This window comes from Drosophila suzukii, chromosome 2L, assembly GCF_043229965.1.
Source record: "Drosophila suzukii chromosome 2L, CBGP_Dsuzu_IsoJpt1.0, whole genome shotgun sequence".
Classification (NCBI taxonomy): domain Eukaryota; kingdom Metazoa; phylum Arthropoda; class Insecta; order Diptera; family Drosophilidae; genus Drosophila; species Drosophila suzukii.
In genome coordinates this window covers 24,950,894-24,967,679 of record NC_092080.1, presented here as the reverse complement: position 1 = coordinate 24,967,679, position 16,786 = coordinate 24,950,894, and the positions used below count along the sequence as shown (strand labels likewise).

The 16,786-nt window shown below is 40.8% G+C and overlaps 1 protein-coding gene across 1 annotated transcript; it reads left to right on the top strand.

The window, feature by feature from the left end:
- Nucleotides 1-441: 441 nt before the first annotated feature.
- LOC108019020 (uncharacterized) lies at nt 442-1,643 on the top strand. Its single transcript, XM_065866399.2, has one exon. The coding sequence runs from the start codon at nt 569-571 to the stop codon at nt 1,295-1,297; it is 729 nt and encodes a 242-aa protein (XP_065722471.1). The 5' UTR covers nt 442-568; the 3' UTR covers nt 1,298-1,643.
- The last annotated feature ends 15,143 nt before the right edge of the window (nt 1,644-16,786 follow it).

Below are 16,786 nucleotides of genomic sequence, written 5' to 3'. Positions count from 1 at the left end.
CTTATGTAAAAGGAAAACATTTAGAAGTTGGCTTGGTCTTGGCCTTGATAACGCAATTACATATATATTAGTTGTAATGTTATTACAATAGCTCATACGAGTATGAGTATTACAACATAAACGAACAGAAAGTTCTGATATCAAACAAAAACGCCTTTTAACGATCGCACCATCAACATACAAAAGTTCTGATATACAATTTTGTGACGCTACAATAGAATATTCCTTTGTATACAAGAAGCTTAAATATTTGGGTGAAGCCGGCAGAATGAAAACATTTTAGTAAATGTATTAATTTAGTCGGATGTACAATCATTTTTCACCACAAAATGTATGGCGTATATCAGGTATAATGGCGTATAAAGGTGCGATCGTCACGACCCCTTACCTCGCTAATAGGTGTTTATGCTTGATTTCTTTTCGAAGGCCCTCCAAACTTGTGTACATTCATCGAATTACCTCAGTAGGAATTTCGTTTTTCGGTAGATCTTTATTATTAGCTTTTCCAAATATCAAACATAAAATTCCGAAATCAAGAAATATATGCAGCCATTGCAGTACCCGTTCAATGCCTCGATTTGGCGGAGCCAACTTTCGAACCAACGAGCCGGAGGTCTATGGCGAACCGCCGGTTCAAAGAATCAGCCACGCAGCACGGATCTACGGGCTGAGTGTCATCCTGGCCATGATCGCCCTGACGCAGTGGGTCATAATTAGTCTGACCGATGTGATGATACACGATAGATCCGAGGAGCGCTACGGCTGGTGGCTTCTGTGCACCTTCTTCGGCGTGGCCACCTTGTCCTGGACCAAGCTTGGCCGCAAGGTGCCGTTCAACTACATCATTATCGGAGCCATCGTGGAGAGCTCCACCATATACATTGCCATGGAGCAGAAGCACAGCGCCAACAAGTTGGTCAACGTCTACGCTGGCGTCGTGGTGGTGGCCTTGATGCTGGCCTCCATTTTTTGGGGCGCCTACTTTCCCATGTTCATCGTGCCGGGCGACCTGGTGCTCAGCATCTTGGTGGCCATAGCCAACATAATGATGATTATATTCTTCATCAATGCCCTCTTCATCGACTACCAGGGGATATACTACGCGGTTCGAAACATATTCGCACTCGTGGCCGTCTGCATGGTTATGTACACGGCCACCATTATCCATGATCGCCAGTTCGATGTGCCCAAGAACGAGTATCTGTTCCTCAGTGTCCTACAGTTCTTCTCGTATATGATCCTGCATGAGCGCATCCTGGCCATCGCCTATCACAGTACTCGTACAATCTCTTGTTAAACGCAGCTCGCGATTCGTTATCTCTTCTTTGTGATTTGAAAATATCAGAACATTTATTAATTGGCTCATGGGGTCAACAAAGATATCCAATAAGGTGAAGGGCCTGAAATCATATACGTATCTTCTCAAAATTGAACGATCTCAAAGTGAACAGATAATTTCGGTATTTTTCCCATGCTTGATGCATATTGTCCATGCGGTTACTGTATTGTTCTGACGGAAACTTTCGGCTCATTGTTTTGAAACTTCGGACAGAGTTCCGTGGCATGCGCCAGATCCAGACAATGGGGGATTGTTTTGAGGTGAAATTAATAAATAAACCGCTAAACTGGTAGTGCAACGTGTTTCAATTTTGATGGCACATGTGATTCAGCAGTCTTTATAAAGTAGGTAAACAGCAAGCTGAGGAAACCGGATAAGAATTTGCAATAAATTTCGTAATAATTCAGTTTCAATAGATTTATATTATTTGCTTGAAACAAACTGAGTAAATAACCGAAACGGTTTCCTGTGTATTGAAATTTTATCATTTCGGCATGGCAAAGAGCTCACACCCTGGGAAATCCGTTCGTTCAAAGTCCTAGCCATCCCGGGCAGCTTTAATAAGAAACTCGCCCATCGATTTGAACTGGATTAGGTGAGGAGAAAAGTAACTCATATATGAAATTTACATAAAGTATCCTCTACTCCACTTCTATTTGATAAGCTGCCGTAACCGAAGAAGTGCCACTGGAAACAGGATTAATAGAGCAGGGTACTGGACTGTCCAAGACCAAACAAAGCGGCAGCTGGGCGAGACAAAAGATCGCGAGTCCCTCAACAATGCAATATCCACTTAAGGTCCAAGCGAGGCGAGAGGAAACTCGTTATGAGTCACACAAATCTCAGACTTCGCTGCGAGGGGCTTCAGTCCATCCAAGTATCCGCCCGTCTTATCCATCCGTATCTCCTAGCAGTGGCAATAGCAACCCTTTATTCGAAGGCGTCGCGGTCAGTCGCGAAAACAATCAGCGGCCATAAATGTTGATTATCAGGATGATAGTGTATGTAGCGATAGTGATGATGATGGTGATGATCAACGGCTGCCACCACCATTAACACTGAGAGAAATTATGGAGTACCAAAAGGTTATAGTAGGAAAGCAAAACTGGAAAATATATGTACTTCGATATTTTGGGTGTACTATTTACACAATAACTGTTGATTATGTGACGATAAAATATCTGCTTGGAAAATAGAATGGTGAAAGCCTATCTTAAGATAAAAGCACATATATTTATTTTCCTTGTCTTAAGTTACTTTATTTGCTTGTTAAATAATGTTTGAGGTATATCGCTGTAAAATATTTAATTCGAGTGTACCGGCATTATCACTCGCAGCAGCTTTCGATCCAAGCATCTGGACCCGATCTACGCCGAACTGACCTGAGCTAGTTACCTTTCGGAAAATCTTACACAAAAATCGTGGGAAAATTCCCAAAAGCGCATATCGAATGCAATTAAATGTTCGCGACGGGTCGCGGTGGTTACTTTGCCACCCGAAACCCAATCCCGATGGCCAGGGGTTGTTAATGCGCGCGGAAAACTTTCGCGTTTTCCTAACTCCCATTTTCACCCTCAAAACGTTAGAGTAAATGTGGAAAATGGGGGAAAAAAGGAATAATTCCGCTTGTTGCGTGGTCAGCTCGTGATTTACCTTTCCGGTGACAAAAACGCGGAAGCATTGTAAATCGAGCCGGGGGAAGGGGACTCGGCTTTTCCGCCCAACTTCTGCTAACGACTTTGGTAGGCGGTTGTGTGTGCCTTAACGTGGGAAACCCGGACTTCAATGTCAACTGGTAGCTGGCTATCGAAGGCTTTCGCATAATTAAATGCAACGAAATGTGGTAGCAGCAGTTTGATTTCTCCCCAGATAACCGAGTCCTGGGTGGTGGAATTCGACATAATCATTTACATTAGGGAGTAGTCCTAATGGCCAACCCAGTCCGAGTAGTTTTCGGGTACTTTAAAGACATTTCCGGCGAATGATATTAATGATGAAAACTCTATTCTGTCATAATTTGCAAGCACGTCACCGTGCGAAAGATGTTTTGATGTTTCTGGCCAGGCCTAATAATTATCTTATAAGTCCTCAAAATATAATCTTAGAAAAACGAATCGTTCAAGTTCCTAACTAAAATCCTAAAATGAGTATTCCCATATTCTATGCCATTTGAATTTTTCATCGGAATTTAGTTTTTCCTTCATCTAGCAGCAAAGGTAGAAATGTCAATCTCATATTTGCTGGATATTAAGGTCAACATGTTCTACTATTTGGGATTAGTATGTGGACTGATGGACCCTATAATAATCAGTGATATTAGGGTGCTGAAAGAGTTTGTACTGCAAGTGTATTTTTTCGCCATAGTGTTTTGCCTGCTATCGATGCTCCCGTGGCTGATAATTTCAGCTACTGGCGTTGTCGTGGGCCAATCCATTCCTGTACCATCTTTCGTCTGGCTCATCTTGGCCTTCATCTGCCTGGTAATACTGAGTTGCTGTGGCCAGGTACGCTTCAAGTACCCCTGCAATCGAATTCTTACCTTCATCACGGTGTTGCTAATAACCCTCTGCGGATCCTACTACATGTTTATGATTAATATATGGGTCCTTCTGGTGGCTCTAATGGCCAGTGGATCGTTCGTAGTGCTGTTGAGCGTTTGCGGGGCAATATGTCCGTTGAAAGTGCTACCCAATGAATTCGCCGCGAGTATTGTTATGGCCATATGTATAATACTACTCTTTACACTGGGAATACTTATGTTTTTTCTAAGGAGCCCAGTTATATACTTGGTAATATCGTTTGTCCTAATTATTCTGGTGGTAACCATGGGCCTTTACCAGTCGCAATGCATTCATGGACGACGGAATTTTATTCCCCTTGGCGATGCAACGGTTTGGGCTTTGGGAATCTATTCTTATGTCATCATAATCCTAATTTGCTTTAGCGCTTTTGCCTTCTACGCAAGCACAACCAAGATTAGAGGAAAATGAAAAGAAAATGGATAAAGTAAGTGATCTAACTGGTAAGAACATTTTCTTAATATTTCAAAAATTTAAATGCTATTTTTTGTAAGTTGGTTTAAAGCCAAGCTATTTGTTATTTAAGTAAACCATTCGGAAAATGATTATGTCGCAATAAGCAAGACATTTAATAAGTTAAAGTAAAGTCAAATTGAAAGACGCTCACAATTTTGTTTTTTTCAGGTTTACATTTTTAACTCCAATAAATGTACAGGGGAAATACCAGAACCAATGGCCATTTCCTCGGCGTCATCAGCATATCTTCGTTCCGTTGCGTTTCGTGGCTTAATGCGAAATAATTACAACTTGTTCGCACATCATTCAGCACAGGCTGAAAAAAATTATCTGTCAGCTCGACGTCCCCTTCATTTGTTTGCCCAATGACGAATGTGACCCTCCAATGACGAGCGATGGTGGTGATGATGATGAAAACTTCAAAACGACACTTGCCTTGTTTGCTTTTTGGCGTATTTTTTTTGCAAAAAACTCTTGTGGGCGCGTCGGTAAAATTTCAAAGTCGGCATCATTAACACCAGCCAATGCGCCATTTTGGTATTTCGATGTCGATGAGTTGTTGAGTGTTGATGGTGATTGATGTAACTTTTGAGCCAGCCAGCACCACTTGGAACCCGATCTCGAGTGAGTGTACCAAATTGGTAGCTTGCTGGCAGCCCCTTCCAAGCCATCTCCTCAGCCCTCATCCCGAAAACCCTAGGGCTGTATATTTGTTGTTTTAGTCCGTAGTCCCAGGGCCGCGTTCCCCCGGCCTATGCTAATTTGTTATTTTAAGCATGTTTGTTTGCCCACAGCCCTCTAGTCCTCCAATCCTCTGGCCCTGCAGTTCCGGACCAAAATATTGACAAATGCGACTGGCGGAAGGGAGCGGAAGTGGTTGTGTCTGCACCTGAGGCGAAATATACTCTGCAACAAATAACAAACAAGTAAACCAATTAAAGCAAAAGATACAATTTGAATTCGTAATGGACTTGGAGAGTGCTCCGTGTTTCAAAATAAATTTAAAAACAATTTAATCGATTTTCTCAGGTTAAAAAAGAGCGGTAGAAAGCGGTGGGAAAGGATTCATTCAAGTGGGGAACTAAAGATTCTATGGTAATTAATTAGGAAAGAATTTAAAAATAATATACACATATGATAATGGCAGCACCCTAATATCAATACAAAATTCTAAAATAGCATTTTATAACGCATTCCAAATAATGAATTGTAAATTCTTGTAAGGGGGCTTAATCACAATTATATTTACTCTGAATAAGGCAAATTAAATGTAACAAACAATTGGAAAACTAAGATAAAAGAAAAAGTGGAAACTCTATTCCAGGAGAAGGGTAAAATGCCAGAAGTCTTCCTACTGCAACTACTTGACGTCACTTTTGAACCATGTACATTTTTAACCAGATCTTCAATAGCCTCATTAACCCACTTCTGAAGTCTGGGACTTTTACAAGCCTAATCTGGTTATAGGCAGACCCGGGTGGTCCTATTCCGGTATAAAAATCACCCAAAAAGCAGTCCAGAAGGATAACAAGTTCTAACCCCAAATAAACTATAACTCAACGCACTAATTACGGAAGAGACAAAGGTGGTTGGGTCTGACCAAATGGCAATTGCACATTGACTTCATCACTCTAATAGTCGGGCCCAGAACCAGATCTCGGAATATTCAATTACCGCAAATTTGTCGGCAGAGCATAAATGCAATAATTAAGAATCAAGTTGCCAACGAAGTGGACTAGACCAGATCAGACAGTCGTAAGCCGACCCTCGGAGGTACATGCATACATATTCCTACCTTCCTTTGGGGTGAACTGATACATTCGCACAACTTCCGTTGAAAGTCATGTAACTTATTTCTTGTTACGCTTGGGAAATTTTTACAGTTGACATTGAGACCGGCCAGAGTAACTGAAAACTCAAAAACTAACCCAAATAGGTTTCGGAAGCTGCGGTCGACCGAACCGAGCCTCAGACCCCGAAAGAGGGTAGCTCCTTGGGTTTTGTTTTAGTGGTGGACGCATTTAAATGTCTTTCCAATTTGTTCGTTCCGTGGGTCGGACCCCTGTCCCCTGTTCCCTGTCCTTATCCCATATCCTTATCACGGTCTGGAGTGGCACTCGTGAGAGAATTCCCAGCACCGCAGACCTCGAATCGCTCGACTGACTTCCCTGCAGCCACTGATTTCCTCTTGGCGGCGAATTCGAATGTGACACCACCTCAGCGGGCATTCGGTTCCGAGGACTTTAATTATGGGTGACAATGGCCTGCGGAATTGATTTTCGATATTTGATCATTCGCTGCGGTTAGTTAACGCTCTTTAGCGATGAAAGCGCGACAACCGCAGGCTGCCAAATGGGGTGGCAGGGGACTCAGATATGGCAGATGGAATTACGGCAAATGAGGCGAGTGCAGCACTTGAGGTGCAACCCACTTTTTTAAAGCCGGGAGACGGGGAAACTGCTTTGGATAAACACCTTAAATTTGAACAAGAAGTTTAGATGTTAGCTCTTTAAAAATAATAAAAGTAAATACATTTTTATTATAAAACTCAAAAATAATGAGGAATATTATAAAAATCACAAATATGCAAATTATGATGAAAATGGAAAGACTAACCAAAGATTATCTGTTTAATATTTTATGTTTTTGCATAAGTCGACCCTAAGTGTCTGATTTTTTGATTCAAAAACAGATCAATAATCATTATATACAGTGCCTGAAATAAATCATCATAGTTATACCCGTTACTCGTAGAGTAAAAGGGTATACTAGATTCGTCGGAAAGTATGTAACAGGCAGCACTCAGCCCACTCTAACGCCCACAAACCGCCCAAAACTGTGGCTCCTACAGTTTTGATGCTAGAATACAAATTTTAACGGAAATGTATTGTCCTTATCAATACCTATCGACTAACCCAAAAAAAGCGTTTGCCACGCCCACTTTAACGTCCACAAGCCGATCACACAAACTTAAAAAAAATCGTAGATATGAACGCGGTTATCTCAGAAACTATAGAAGATAGAGAATTGGGATTTCAGATTTAGATTCCGTAGCACTGTACGCAGTGCAAGTTTGTGACGCGAAGTCGCCCAAGTCTGTGGTGCCCACAATTTTAATTCTAAATAAAAAATGTTAACTGAAATGTATTTGTCTTATTAATACCTATTGATTGATCTAAAAAAAGTTTGCCACGCCCACTCCAACGCCCATAACGCATAAATCTGTGTACCGCCCACATAACCATATATTGAGACCGCGGGTAGGTGGCGCATTTCAATCTCGCTTTACTGCTTGCATATCTCCATTTCCCTTTGGTCCCTTTAGCTGAGTAACGGGTATATGATAGTCGAGGTACTCGACTACAGCGTTCTCCCTTGTTTTTTTTTAACTTTTCAAACTTTTTAAAATTCCTGGAAGTAATTGAGAGAATGTGGAGTGTATAGCTCGTTTTCCTCGGATCTAAGGATTTCGTGTTAAATTCGGGATATTTAAAGTTCAGAAATAAATTGGCATTATGGGATCATTATTTCGTAAGTAACATGTTCAAATAATATGAAGGGCTAGTACATACTTTTGTAACACCTAAAGTTATCCAGAAATGTCCCAGAATGTAATCTGCATTTAGCGCCAGGTGATCCGACATCCTCAAAATTCATTCCACTTGGACAGATATCATTTGCAAGCAGCTTAGGCCAATTCAAGGAAAACGACGTAGACGCCATTCTGTCTAAGAACTTCCACTTGGCCAAATGCCCGAATCAGGTAACTGAACAGTTTTCCTGTGCCCCCCGCAGGAGCGACCTCTACCTGTTTACTGAGGCCGTGAAACGCCTAAAACTAATTGAGACCGCCCTCATTGAATAATTTCAGATGATTTTTCTTTCGTTTTTTTGTAGACCGTTGCCGAGATTCTCCGTAGACAAAAAGGGGCCGCGGGCAGGGGGGAGGGCAAACTGCAGAGGGACTTTGAGAGCTGTGGGTAATGATGATGTATGGGTAATTTGAATGATTAATGGGCTGCGCTTTATGCCAGTGTTCCGGTCACAGTTGAAGGTTTGCCGGGTCTGTCCGGCACTCGGCAAAAGGATATCGTGGGCATAGATGTGAAATTTAATTAAAATATTTTTATGGTAGCCCGAAAGAACTGAAAAAGGTGTGTAAAGGCAGATACGAAGGCATGCAAAAAGGTGCGGTGGGGGTCACTGATTCGTTTCGATGGACGCGCAATAAGTGCTAGGGAAGGAGTTTCGCACTTATTAGGGAGCAACTGCTCAGCTAGTATTTGTTTTAAGGGCGCTATTTATTTATACAGCCATTTTCAATAAACGTGTAACACCCAATGTTAAACAAATGTGTAGTTCAGGTCAAGGCTTCAGCTTGCTATTCATTTCCATATCTCAGAATTTAAATCTTCGCCGATGAAATTATGTTTCCCAAGTGTGTTGTGTGTTCGCGCTGTCCAGGCCGCATAATCATTACGAACTATCTGACCACCAGCCAGACCCAATAAGGCGGCATATCCTTTCGGGCTTGGGCCTGTGGTCATAATCAGCACACAATCAGGCCCACGGACGACTGAGCGGATGGTAAAAATTAACTTTTTTAATGAATTACGTAAAGGGTAGGAAATGGGAGCAGTCTGCCCCGTGGACAGTTGCAACGCAACGTAACGTGACGCCAAACGCATTATGTCATATCGCAGATTGAACCAGCGAACCGAACCAAGCCGAGCTGAACTCAACAGAACTGAACTGGCGAAATGTTATGGGCCAAGAACAAAAGACCTGGCCGGAGAGCCATCCCAGTGGCCATTAAAAATGTATATTTTAATTTGATTTTCCTCTTGCCATTTCATTGGCAATAAAAATCATGTAAAGCGACCCCAAACCGTGCCAACCCTTGATTTTCCCCCTATCCATATCTATCTCCATCCGAGTGCTAAGCGGATGAGGCCGGGCCAGTTGAAATTGGCACCGAGCAGCTTATAAGGCTATTATATCTATATCTATCGGGCCTAAGCCGTAATGGCAGACCCCCATCCCGCACCCCTTTCTTCCGAAGAGCATTTGAAAAGACAAATCCCCGTGTTAGGCTTTTGATGCATCAGCAACTGCTGCAACGCCTGCAACTCCCGTTTTTTTGTATCTCGAGCGTCTTTGTATCTGGATATCTTCAGCTCGGCTCCTTCCCAACGGACATGTGCGGATTTATTCTTTTTCTACTTTCGCGCAATGAATACGCGGCTTATTCGATTATTGTATGTAGAAGTCTGCTTTCATTTCCTTTTCAGCGGCCGTGATTGAACGCGAGTTATCTTCCACGACTTAGGCGTTGTCTCACCCAATCCCAATCGAGGTGGCACAAAAGGAGGTCACACACAAGGACTCGATGCGACTGTCAGCGGATTATCCTCATTCCCCCGATACCCCGGTACCCTTATGTCCGGACCCCCAGCCCCCCTGCAAATGTGTGAAGATAATTGTCAGGGTTCACGGCTGCCTGACTCGCTGATGGCTAAACCTTTCATCACATTTTTCATTTCATATTTCATATTGCTTTTTTAATTAAACCATTTTTGTGGCTTCTTCGAGTGGCTTATAGAAGCCATTCACGGAAAAAAATTATAGATATTGCCCCGACAGGGTTCTGAAGGTAATTGCAGGCGCTTAAGTAATGTCAAGTTCAGCTTCGAGTCTTGAACTTAATTTTCTACTGGGCACTTGCCTTTAGATAAGCACGAAATTTGACGGTGATAGATCTCCATCTTCGGGCAAGCTGCTTAAATATTTTTTTAGTTGTACGTCTTTTGTTTATCACTAGAAAATAAACCTTTGTTTATGCTTGCTATTAGTTCAGCAAATACTCTCAAAATAGCAGTAGACTGTGAGTTGTCAAACAGATCTTAAGGCACGTGATATTAAGCTGATATCGTATTATCTTACAATCCCTTAAAAAAGTATATGTACAAAAACATTTAGCTCCAAGTATTTGTTTTTTATTACCAGGGGATTTTTAATGGTTCATGTTTACTAAAAGCAATTCTAGTTTCATTTGCTGAATTCTCACCAAGAGTTTTTCCGGCGCCAACAAAAATGGCACCCAAGTGGACAAAATGGCGACTGCCATCGGTGCGGTGACCCCAACTCTGCTGGGCATGTGTGTTTGTGCTAATTTTTTTCTGCCCTGGGCAAACAATATTTTGAGCGTTAAAACCGACAAACAAATAAACAAAGTCACAGGCAGCAGCGACAGCCCGGCAGCAACAACCAATGTGTGTTGTAATAAATTATGTTTGCTCAAAATTTATGCCCATGTACGTATGTTTGCGCATATATGTATGCAACTCCGTCCTTTTGTGACAGAATGTGTGTGCTCCGGTCCAATATTAATACCTTCATAATTAATGAGCGTCCGCTGCGGCCTCGTGCACAAAATGCATATGCCAAAGCCACCGCCCGAAGCCCGAAAACCAGCCCGCCACCCACTCCCCCCGGACATGTATGCGTATTTGTTTATGCATTTTGTGGCTGACAGCATCTGTCATTTGCCATTCGCCATTTGCCATTGGGGGCGACGAGCTCGGGCTCGGTTCTGGTAATGTCAACCGACCACCGACCCGGCGGTTTAAGTCAATATCAATCCCCGCCAGTCGACCACAAACTGCTCATCCCCTCCAGTCCCGGGGTAGAAGTGTCTGTCAGTAATTGCGAAAAGTCCACAGAAATAAATAAAAGCAAATTACGGGATGGCCAAATTTTATAGTGGTCAAATGCATCTGAAAGTGCTTGCTAACGTTTTAGCCTAGTTCGGAACGTTCAATTGTTAGCAATTATTCCATAATTTATAGAGGTTAGTGTAACCTCTAAACTATAGGTAATAATGAAAATAAGGGAACCCGAATTCATCAAACATTTTTGGAACGCTCACTTTATTGCCTTTGACACCAGTTCAAGCTTACTTAATTAATTTTCTACATATGAACATCGCTATTAAAATATGTCGGAATAGCACTAAGAACCATTTTATATTCGTTAGAAAAATTCGCTATACATTTTCGGTACGCTATTCGAATTTGATACACTTTCTAATTTTTTTTACTGGCTTGGAACCCCCAAAAATTAAAAACAATGATGAACGCTATGTCGGTATCATTGTCTACCAGATACCCTCACTCAGCTAACGATAGAGCGAGGGAGACGCAGATATGCATGGCTGATCGACTCGGCTAGTGATCCTTATTAAGAATATATCGGAAACGCTTCCCTCTAACTGTTACATACTTTTCGCCGAACCTAAATACCCTTTTCCTCTACGAGTAGAGGGCATAAAAACTACCATAATATAAAAACCATTATAAGAAATATTTTTTGTACTGCGGGCCGTTGAACATTTTTATCTATATTAACACATTATAGTTAAGGCTGTCGAGTACCATTACAGTTAGTAACATTCTCACCCTACTAAAGTAACTTAAAGGAATATTTGGGAGACTCAAAGGCATGGGAATGCAGAAAATAGTCAAATATTCGCACAGGGCAGTGAAGAAATTTCCCACACCAGGTGGGTCCCGGGATTCCAGGACACACAGCACGATCACGGACCCCACCGCCCAGCGGGGTGGGCACTTTCTGGCGAAACCCACCGAGGGATCGTGAGATCTTTCACACCTCCGTCGCTGTTGGAAGTCCCAGGACCAAGGCGACAAAAGTCGACTGATTAATCGGAATATATCGATCAGGCCCGAGGCGATGCAGCAGACAGCCTGGCGTTAATGTTCCGCTCCCAGGCCTTCAGGTCCTCGGGCTGCCTGCTGCCTGCTGCTTCTGCCCGAAACCCGAAATCCTGCACCTGTGCGCGTCCTGCGACGATTCAGGTGTGCACATTAGTCACAGACACAAACACAAACTCGGAATACAAGTATATAACGACAGAGGGCCGGGGGAAAAAAGATAAAGCCAGGCAAGGACAACGATGAGGACGAGGACATTAACGAGCCAGGCAGTTAGTTGCTTTTGCCATCGATGATGCAGCACTTTCCATGGTAATTTCAGGGGGAATATGCTCCTCGGATCCCCTGGTTCCGGGTCCACCCCAACCTTACCGCCACCCCGCCTCCCAGGTACTCCCCGCGCATATGACAAATGTTTTTCATTGCCAGAAATTTTTACAGTCATGGTCATTTAAAGCGGGTCCCTTCATAATGCATCGGCCCTGCCGACGATTTATGCCAAATCATTTGGCCAAAATAAATTAAATATGATTTTGGTTTGTCAGCCGGACGAAAGCTGATTTATAGGGCCCGTCATACGCTCAGCCAAACTGTCGTAAATTGGTTAGGACGGGCAGAAGACACTCCCACATGTTGCTTAAATATTTAATATACGAAACTGCATAAAAAACTGTTATCGGTTTTCGGTGAACTTACCCTTTTAAGGGCTTTCGTTAAAAAATTTGTTTGCTTCCAAAAAGAATAGGTAGAACATAATAACACAATACTCCAAGAATCTAAAAAATCTTGAAAAATATGCTTCATGAACTTAAGGTTTATTTTTACTCAAATAAGTTATTCTCAATAATATACCACTTTATTTCTCTTTTACCAGCCAATAAGGTTAAGTTATGATGAATTAATTGCAACTGAAATCAGCGAAATATTTAATTCAATTACATTTTCTTCCTACACTTCATTAAGGAAAGATTAAAAAATACACAAAAGTGAGAAATGCTAAATTAATACAGCTTAATAACCATGAACAAAAACGGCTGCAGGGGCATTAGCGGTTTTGTGAGGGAGTTTTCGTGTTTGCTGAGTGCATAAAATTTACGATCAATTTTTAATATATTTTATGTGAATTTTTAATTTGTCGCGTTTGCCCGAGAACCTCACACCACCGAATTAGGATTATGCAAAAGCGTTTTGCTTTATTTTCCATTTGTCGGCTACGCTCGTTGTGTGCGTACATTATTAATATTTCAATAATGTTGAGTGGGGCTCCCAGCGAGACTGCCTTAATTTAATATTTATTTATATAGCTCCACGAATATATAATAAGCAGCACCCAGTAACTAATTAATATTAAAACAAGCGAAGCGGCGTCAAAGCTGCCAGTGATAAAAATTCTAAATACAGCCGCAACAAGCTAAAAAAATATATAAATTGCAACAACAGTTCATAAACATTCAATAAACCCTCTGATTTCTTGGGGGAACAAACTCATATCATTCTATCCTGTTCCACTGCCCCCAGTTGAGCCGTCCGTTCAGTTTTAGTTCTGGATCTAAAACTTAACCCGTTATCGTAGAGCATCTCAGGTCTGGCCTTTGACTTTTACAGTTTCTTCTTCCATGGAGACTTTTTTCCGTCTACGGCGCGTTGACTAATTTTAATAAAATATCAATCGATTTTAACCCCGAAGAAAAAGGTGTGAAGTATTAATAAGATGTCAACGGGAAAATGTTAATTTCGTAAATAAGTCGAATTTGGTATCATCTTTTTTAAGCCGAGGCAGGTTGTTTTGCCTTGTTTTGGACTTTTTGGATCTCTTAGTTGGGCCATTGTTTTCATGCAGAAGCTATCATAATTTAGACTAAACAACCCTTTAAAACTAGCCTGCATTAGAAGGTCAAAAAGATCGTCGAATGAATGAAGTGAGTTTTATTCAACGTGCGAGCTTGCATCAGGATATTTTTAATTACTTGTTATTTAAATATCTAAGCGTACTTGTACAGTATTGATTGGTTTTTGAATTTGTATATTCCTAGGATATAGGAATATTCGATTCATTTTCATAGAGTCATTTATGTTTGTCATGAGTATTTTTTCCTTTTACATTTTTGTTCTCCGCATGGTATCACATTACGAATGGATCGACAAGACGTTTCAATTCCTCATAAATACGGTCTTGAATATTTACATAACTCACTGTTTCAATCCTGAAGCCTGCCACTAGCCGTGAAATATCATTCGACGAAGGTATTTCTCTGTTCTGCTGAACGAGCCGAGTAACCGCATTTCTCATTTGGTGTTGGATTTGGTTTTTCAGTTTCTCTTGTGAACACCCTTCTGGACCATCATCGACTTTAACTTGCACTCGATGTCTCACCTTTCGAATGATTTATTAAAGTGTCATTAGTGCACGAATGTTCGAAAAATGAAACGAAACCGAACCGCACAACCGACCTGACTATTGAGTAGCTGCCGGAGTGGGGGAACCAACGGGCTTGGGATCTGGGGGTCTTGAGTGCGGTAATGAAGTTACCAAGTCCCTATCCCCATCGCCATCCCAATCGACTGGGCCTCATCATCGATCGTGTAATGGCTGCGTTAAGTAGTTGATGTCTGAGGTGGTGCCTCTTGTAAATTTAAATGAAGCAAGCATCCATCTCGAACGCGACTGCGACTCCGATTTCGATTCCAGCGCAATCTCAACACACTACAGCCCCATTACCGTTAGCCATGATGTGCAGATGCCATGATCTCTTGCCTTTGACCCATTGTCGCAGCCTGGCGGCCGCGTTGATTTATTCACGCCTATAAGCCCGGCTACATTTTTGACTTGAGGCGAGAAAATTTAGTTGTCGGCTGTCGAACGGCAGAGTGCCACCCCGATCTGATAAGCCCTGTAAAAGCGACTATAAGCCTTATATACGACTTGGACGCACTTGACCTAACAGATCAGTTGTCAACGGTTTATCAGATGCATATATCAGGTGCAAGCTACAAACTAGAATCTGAATTAGGTGATACGACAAACCTCACACCGACTTCAGATTCCTAAAAGAATCTCAATGCATGCACAGAGGGAAATATTCAAGTACATTGTTCTTAAATTGAGAACATTCGTTCTTAAAAACCGCGTAGGTACATTTTGGTATCCATGTTCTGAATATTAGAACGAAATGGTGAGAAAAGAAAAGCTAAATTAAGTTTATTTTACAACTTTTTGATAAGTATACACTATTAACCGGACCAATAGTTTAGCTGTTAGCATATACAATGTAAATCTTCTTTTTAAATTAAGCCTAACGGAAAACTATTAAAGGTCTAATTTTTAAAAGATTTAGAGAAAATTATAATATTACACGGGAATGTTAACGGGAATTTAAAAAAAATTAAAAAATTTAACAACACTATATATAGTAATAAAACAAGAAAGGCAGTTAACTTCGACAAACCGAAGTTTATACACCCTTGCAGTTATAGGAAAAAATTTTGCTAGTGTTTGGCTTGTTGCTAATGAATTACTTTTGTAATGAATTGAACTTATCTAACCACGAATTCTTGAGATTTTAAATTGGATTGGATTTAACTTGGCATAGCTTTTCCTGACCCCCAAGACACATTCAATTAAAATGTGCTAATATTTTCTATTTAATTTTAACAGCTTTCATTACCATTATAATTTCTAATGGAAAATAATAATTAGCATTGTATTTTTCAATAGTAATTAAAATATTTTCTGTTAGCGTTAGTTTTGCCAGAAATAATGAGTTTTTTCTATTGAACTCGAAAGAAATGTATAGTTTTTCCGTTAGAATTATTTATTTTGAAAAGTAATGCAACGCTATGCCATGAGCATTATTTGTGGAAAATTAATGCAATGCTATTTTGTTAGCATTAGTTATTTCAAAGTAATGATTGATGTTTCATTGACATTACATTTTCAAAAGTAAAGAATTTATTTTCCATCAAAAGCAGTTTTGACAAAATAGTGATGATGGAGTAAAAGGGTGTACTAGATTTGTTGGAAAGTATGTAACAGGTAAAAGGAATAGTTATCGACCCCAGAAAGTATATGTATATTTTTGATCAGCATCACTCGCTGAGACTATATAGCTATGTCCCTCTATCAGTCTGTCCGTATGAACGCTGAGGTCTCAGAAACTATCAGCAGGGTGCCACGCCCACTCTAAAGACCACAATCGTCCTTAATGCTAGAACCCGTCTAACGCCCACATTTTTTATTTTTTGTAAAAATTTACATGCGACTTTGTTCTAATTATCAAAAATTTAATTTTAAAAAGTTGCACAAAATAAAAAAGCAAATCTTGACTTTTCGAAAGCTTGAACTCACGCCATTCAGATGAATGTGAAAGTGTACTATGCAAGGCATTAGACCGGCAGGCCACCGATTTTTGATTTAAGATTTTAGAAAAAAGTTTTAATAGCATCTGCTCGAAAAAATTCGCCCTTAACTATAGAAACATTTGGCATTTTAAGAAAACTTACCCTTAACCATTTTTCTACGTCGAATTTTCTCATATTCAGCCCTTACCTTCTTTAAAAATAGAACATTTTTCTCAATTTTGACGGATCTCACTTTTAGGGAGACTTTACTAGTATTTAGAAAAATAATTTTATGAGTGTGGGTGTAAACCATTTTTTAAGTAAGTACCTTTGCAAGTAATCTT